Source organism: Corvus brachyrhynchos, unplaced genomic scaffold (genome assembly GCF_000691975.1).
Source record: "Corvus brachyrhynchos isolate BGI_N302 unplaced genomic scaffold, ASM69197v1 scaffold7, whole genome shotgun sequence".
NCBI classification, from domain to species: Eukaryota; Metazoa; Chordata; class Aves; order Passeriformes; family Corvidae; genus Corvus; species Corvus brachyrhynchos.
This window is the reverse complement of record NW_008239054.1, coordinates 4,325,951-4,333,099: the sequence shown is the minus strand read 5'-3', so window position 1 is coordinate 4,333,099 and position 7,149 is coordinate 4,325,951. Positions and strand designations below refer to the sequence as shown.

Here is a 7,149-nt window from a genome sequence, read left to right as displayed (position 1 = left end):
TTTTTACTGCACACTGCCGAGCTCCCCCCGGCTGCTGGGCTGGCTCCTGGCAGGGTGGAAGGTGCTGACTAGAAGTCTCGCCACTGGACAGTGCTGCTGGGAGTGGGGAAGTACGAAGGGCCTTAGCAATACTGTACTCAGTATCCAAGTTCATTCTTTTGTTCCTGTTTTCCTTTCCCCAGTATCTGATCTATAAATCAGTCTGGGAAAAGACCAGAGATACAAATCAGTGGCTGCTTGTAAACTGAAGCCAAATTTATCTTTGCTATGCAGTGTGAGAAGTTCTCAAAGAGCAGCTTCGTTAAAAACCAAATCAAGTTTTACAGAAATACTGCTTACTCTACTAATTGCACAATCTGGCTCTGTCTAGTCCCGAAGAGATTTGTCATCCCTGACAACAGGCTAATATCCTTACTAAGGCTGCCAGTCTTGCACAGGTGTTACACTGTTTCCCAATGAGCACTGGGACCTTAAGCGTGATGATATGAAACCTTTAATCATTAATTGAAAACAAGCCATTTGTCTGTGATCTTAGTTTGACAATCCATAAAATAGTGCTTCTTCAATGACAAGTTAGCAACTCGGTTACAAAGAACAAAGTTTAAACAACACAACAGTTGTATGCACAAAGCTACCACGTCTTTTTTTTTGTTTTTTTAATCAGGAAAAAAATTTATTTATAAAAACGTCTCATTTAACTTACTGTCGAGTCTCTAGCTGAATACAGTGGTTTAGAACACTAACAGCCCATGCTTTTTATACAGATTAGCCAAAGCATGAACATCAATGAAAATTAACCCCCGAAATAACTTGTCTTTGCTTTACGTTATGAGCCACAACAGTGTTAGAACTGGAACAGTAATGAAAGCAACACAAGAGTTAGGAAGCACAGTTGCTTAAAGAGTAAAGGAAGTATTTTCTTTTGATGTCTCAGAATAATAAGAAAGTTAGAAATGGCAGAAACTCCTCTGTAGATTAGTCCATAGAAAGCATTGTCTCATGGGGCTTTGGAAAAGTCCTGTCTGGTGGCTAATGCACTAGGGCATGATGAGATACATTACAGAGCCCCCAGGCCAGTAACTTCTGAAGACAGCCTAAAATGTAGGAACAAAAATGAGGAAAAAAAAAAAACAAAGGCAAAAAAAAAAAAAAAAAAAGAAAAAAAAAATCTTCTCACTATTAAAAAAATACCACTTGAGTACAACCAGCATAGAACAGCATTTCAGTGCAGGCAAGTTTTCTCACACAGAGTTTGGTGGTTTTTTTTTTTCCTTAAATGTCAATTATTGAAACAGTTACAATAGTCCAGAACAATTTTACAGCACTTTTCTAGAGCTTTTAAATAGCTGTGGTACCTTGATATTATTCCCAGTTTTTCCTTCATTATATACAACCAAAAAAAAAAAGAAAAGGAAAAAAAAGAAGGAAAAAAAATGGAAGCCACAAACAAACAAAAAAACCCACAAAACCAAAAAACCCCCAACAAAACCAACTAAAAACCCCATTTGGATAAGTGCAAATTGTAACAATGGCAGTTCTACAAATGATTACAGTGACAAAACTTAGTGCAAAGGTGCTAAGGTGAAGAAAAGCCCACAGATTACAGAAATGACACAAAATACTGAGATAGTACTTAGCCCTATACAATAACACACTTTGAAATACCATGTTTTAAAAAGTATTGCATTTGCATTGTGTTTTTAGTTTATATTAAAATGCACTGAATACAGTTCAACTGTTAAAGCTTTGTGTCCAAGGAGTGCAAAGTGGATGAACATGGTGGGATAATGGGACTCTGGATTTGGAAGTGGTGAGAAAAACAATATTGCATTACTGAGTTATGCAACAGAAATTAAAAAGAAGGTGGATGGACAAACAGAAAATGCAGTTAAGAACTAGTTCCAACAGCTGGCAACCAGCCACTCCATTCCCCAGCTCTCTTGGCTTTGGCTGCAATTACCTGTCTGGTTTTAGTTCATCTGAACATCCTGAAGTGCTTGGTCAAGGGATGGGATCTGTCCAGGCAGCAGCCTTTGAATGACCTCTAAAACGCTGCATGTTTTTCATGATTACTGTACAACCTGACTGCATGATTAGCGGCGAGTTAAACAGGGATGTATTTTGTACAGAAACCTGACAAAAAATGGTCATTTTGACTGAATAAAATACACATGGCAGGAAGCATCAGAATAGTGATGGCATCTGGTTTGTACCTGCTCTGAAGTACTTACAGCAATAAGTACTGTGTTGGTATATGTAAAACATTTGAGTGCTAAAGGAGGAGCCTGCTCTCTCTCTCCCTCCCTCCCTAAAGCAGAGTTCTTAAAATTACGTTTTTCCAAAGCAGAGAAAAATGGTTGCACCCTTTAAAAGAATCATGTGGAAAGGCACAGGTTCCTGACATTTTTTCCTGACTGTTTTCCAGTCATTTTAATTTAGCAGTTTTTCTCAGACCAGAAAGCTTCACTTGTACGCAGAAGTACCTGAGGTTGGTACTTCCTAGCCCCCATCTCCTGCTTGTAGGCAGATTTTGGGGGCAGGGTATAGGGGTCTCCAGGCCTTTTAGGAGCAGCAGAATGGCTGAGGGGGCCAGCAGCACTTCATAGAGCATTGTAAGGGCACTAGTGATCATCAGAAGTGCCAGATTTGCAAATTCTACCAATAGGAAAAATACATTAAAAATGCCAGTTTGCCATAAGGAATTGTTCTGCAGTTGGAGGGATCCCTGCAAATGTGGATCTAAGTGTATTTTTATGCTGGGCAGCATTGCTGGAGCAGAACCTGGCTGTGAACGTTTTGCCTCGCTGATGTTTTTTCCTTCTCTTTACTATGTCTCCCTTGGTGGGCTGGGGGCAGCCCTGGCCACAGCCCCGTCGGAGGGACGGCGTCCGGGGAGAAAGAGCCCAGGCTGGCACCCGCTGGCTGTTGGAACTAGTTGGGAGGTGGTGCCTGGTGTTAGGTGTTATGGAGAGCGGAAGACGACTTGAGTCGGCAACAGTTAACACTAGCAATTGAACAGAAAAGAAAAGATGCCGTATTGTTTCCTTGATAACTAGGAGCTACCACAGACTCTTGGCAGAGCTGGCAAAGCTTGCATTGTGTCTCATCCCTTCAATATGGAGCAAACTTCTGGCGGTCAGATTTCTTAACCCCACTCGTCGAAGGAATTTTGGCAGTGTAAGCGGACAAACTCCCCGTGGCCCCCGCGGCGGCCGCGGCATTTAGTGCCAGGAGTGGGACAGTTTTCATGCCAAGCAGACTGGAGACAGGAACGGCATAGTGGGTGGTTGGCAGAGTTGGTAGGGGAGGGGGGGTACTGACGGTAGCGGCGGAGGCGGCCGCCAGCACGGCCATGGAGGTGGGGGTGGAGGTAGGGGTGGCAGACTGAGAGAGGTTCATGTTGAGGTCAACAGGGGTCGTGACGGAAGCGGTCTGGGTGCTGACTTTAGCCATCTCTAAGCTGCAAACGAAGAGAGGAAGAGGAACAAACAGGTTGGGAGGGTTCAGCCAGGGTGGTGGGGCCGGGAGAAGGAGGAAGAGGAGGAGGAAGGGAGGGAAGAAGGGAGGGAAGGACAGCAACCACGAAAGGGCAGGATACAGGATTAGATCGGTGGACGAGGGGCACAGACGAGTGGGAGAGAGAAGGGGGAAGAGAGAGAAAAAAAGGGAAAATGAGGGTCAAAGGAGGAACATGTTATGTGTTAAAGAAGAGAAATAACAAAAGGGTTTTCCATGATTTGATGGGGAAAACATTACTGAGAGTCTAAAGTTCTTTCAGAACAGAAAAAAAAAAAAGAAAAAAGAAGAGGGTATGGGGGTGTTGATAGTTCATTTTACATATGAAAAAAAGAAACCTAAGGAATGCAGGTAATGGCAAAAAGATGGAAAAAACAAAACTTAAAAGAAAACTTAAAATAACTATGAAGTTTACTCTCCAGCACTGATATGGTGAATTTTGCTTTTCAAAATTAGGGTATTTTGAAAGGGGGACGCGGGGGGTTTTCGTAATTTTTTCAGTTTGTCAGTTTTGTGACATAAATAGTACCCTTTGTCATTTTGCTAGGATGAGAGGAGACTGAGCAACAATTTGCTGCTCCCATTTAAGGCATAAAGTTTTGGTTGTTTTGGTTTGGTTTTTATTTTAAGTGAGTTAGTTTTTCATTTCATTCACTGTGAGGTCAGTGTGCATTTTTCATATAAAACAAACCAGATTAGCCAGTGTGTTCACTTCGGTTTGTACGTTCCCCAGACTTTTTTTTTATATCACAACAAAATATTTATGCAATCTACTTAAAAGTAAATTAGTAAAAAGGAACACTGAAGAACACCCCGGCTTCCACAGCAGTGGTATCCTTTCTGAGCTTGCAGCAGTGGTTACAGTGAACATGACAAAACTTTCCAGCTTACAGACAAGGTACTACACAGATACAGCAAACACATCCTCAGACAGACCCCGCCAGCACCAGAAACTTCAAGACTGACCCAGCCCCCGAGCCCAAGGCAGTGATGGGCTCTTTGGAAGATGTAGGAATCAAACCACCTTCGCTTTAATCTAACGCCACCCATCAGCAGGCAAGATGAGTTTGGCCCATATATTCCTGTTTTTCTGTACATTTTTAGATATTAAAATATAGTAATTCCAAGGACACAATGTTTTTTTCATATGCCAAAATTTTTTGCCTAGGTAAATCCTCCTTTTTCCCATTTGCTTGTTGCAGCTTGTGCACTGGCTTTTGGGTTGGCAAATAACACAAATACCAATTTCAGGATGCTTTTTGCAGGTGACCAGCAGGGAGCTATGGCAGCCTAGCATAGAAATAGGACTATGGGTTAGAAAACCTTTACTAGCTACAGTTATATGTGTATAGGAAGTTTGGGGTTGTCTTTCTGGCAACTACTAACTTGTCAGGCTCCTGGGCTTTCTCCTGAGGTGAGCTGAGGAGCTGTAGCAGCTCCTTGCTTCCAGGGTGAAGTGCCAGCAAGCTGCTGGCTGGCCATGCAGAGGACTTGGTGCTTTCTTACCACACCCCATCAGGCCCAGGAAGGCTTCCCAGCACAGGGTTTGTGCTGGTCCCTGTTGGGGACTGGGTGAGCAGGCTTGGAGAGCAGCTGTAGCCAGGCTGCAGGCTGGGAGGGGAGCATGGTCACCGCACACATGGCTTGGAAGAGCCTCACTTTTCCTCACCTTAGACACAGTTCTGAGAGTAACAGCCCCAAGGCTGTTCATAGCCAGAGAAAGGCAATTACCAGCACACTGCCTGCCTCATGCAACAATGCAAGGATCAACCAGTGCTATGTAGGGAATGGGGACACTGGACTAGAGCTTCCCAAAGCACTGCTCCTGATGGTGAGTCTGAAGGGCACCTGAAGCGGGTCTGAGCTGGGGAGAGGAGTGTGTGGAGGAGAGAGGGAAATGCTTGAGCACTGAGCTCCTCTCTTCCCCACAAAGAAAAGAGGGCTCTTGGAGCATAAACACCTCGGCGGCTCTTGCTGGGAAGTTGGAAGGAGAGCATCTTCTGCGAGGAGCTGGGAGGGAAGGCGGGCGAGTGCATGAAATTCAGACTCCTTTGTGGGAGGTGAAATTTTCATTTTCCTGCTCTGAAGTCTTTATCTGTCCTCATGGATGAGCAACTCTTAGCTTTTCTAAGCAGAGAGAAGTGCACCCTTGTGCTGTTGGTGTCTACTCACACAGAGGGATTTATGTCAAGACCACTCAACTCCAGTGTACATCCTCGACTAGGGGGTGTAGGAACTACATGTGATGCCCTACTATGTTTTGAAAAACTCAGTTTATACAGTTGGATTTTTTAGTATTACTCAGTATTATTCTGGGAGGGAGGCCCATAGCAAGGTATTGCAGGACTCAGTGTTTCAGTGACTCCAAATTTGCCTACTGTGCATTCAACAAAACCAAAAAAATCCTTACTGATATGGGGGGGTGTTTGAGCCTAAGCTTTTTTCTGCACCAGCATGGAGAACAGATCCCAAGGCCAAAATGCTGGTGTTGGTAGCAGCCATTCAAACTCCCTGTCTCTGGTTTACTCACACAGGTACGACTGTAGCAGTAATTTGCCCTGTTTCCCATTTGTTACTGGTGGCAACACATATGGTGGGAGTTCATCAGGTCAGCTATCAGCTGTCCCATGGCAGTGGCAGTTTCCCAAACCAACTGTGGATGCAACAACATTGCATGTGGAAGTGGGCGAGGCAGCCTTCATACAAAATTTCATGGTGACAATCTGACACTGTCCCTTTGCAGACCTGCACCTTCTGAATACATACACTGAAGGCCACATCCTGCATTACCCAAAACTGGTGAAAAGAAGAGAGCAGGTGTGGCTTTGGCAGTCCTGTTGTGTCTGTGAATGAACCTCTCATAAAAAAATACCTTCAGGAAACTGCTCTGCAACAAGGAGCAAGTGCTGCCGGCTAAGTTCATTTATAATCCAAAGTCAGATATTACACAGGAAAACTAAAATGCAGTTCAATCTTAATAAAAGCTAGAAGATGGAACTGGGTAATGAAAATCTAGTTACTACAGTGGAGACCAGTTAAAGAGACAGAAGGTTTCACAGGAAAAAAGACATTTCTACTGCAAACAAGCTAAGACACGCTCTATTCGTACAGAGGCCAGCGCTCGGGTAAGCAATACAGAATCAAACCAATACTTTAGAAAGATTTAAATCTGTCTTGATATTATATCAATATATTTATATATCTATAATTTAGAATATACTATGTACATATCCAACACCAGATTGCAATAAAAGTCTTAAAGCAAGCTGATAAATTATTCTATAGATAGCAACTTTGGCTGGAGGACAGCTTGAAGATACACGCAGTACGTTTCAGGAATACTGTGGATAGGTAATTTTAGTTTTTTACATCTTATGTTGCTGAAAGACATTGGTTTATGCAGAAATACTGGCCCTGGAAACCGATTCCTGTGAACAATAGATCTTGTAGAGGAGAAAAAGATCTACCTAATGCTGAATGCTTATATGGCTGTCATTTTTTCTAATTATTATTTTCACATACCAGACCACATTTTGGGCAGTCTCTTCCCCAAAGCTGTTTTATGCCACCGTCTTTAAAAGAGACGGCATCACTTGTGGCAGGTTTAGGAAGTGGCTCCCAGCACACAGAGGC

General features: G+C 43.3%; 1 protein-coding gene across 11 annotated transcripts in view; it reads right to left on the bottom strand.

The window, feature by feature from the left end:
* Positions 1 to 475: 475 nt before the first annotated feature.
* LOC103619037 (poly(rC)-binding protein 3) overlaps positions 476 to 7,149 on the bottom strand; it is a 495,171-nt gene continuing 488,497 nt past the window's right edge. For 9 of the 11 annotated variants that reach the window (XM_017739090.1, XM_017739083.1, XM_017739086.1 and 6 more), the window contains one exon: positions 1,705 to 3,460. In XM_017739090.1, the coding sequence (XP_017594579.1) occupies positions 3,112 to 3,460 (349 nt within the window). In that variant the 3' untranslated portion in view covers positions 1,705 to 3,111. Of the gene's footprint in view, positions 1,095 to 1,704; positions 3,461 to 7,149 lie in introns of those variants that run through there. The other 2 variants (XM_017739092.1, XM_017739093.1) reach the window with 1 other exon arrangement.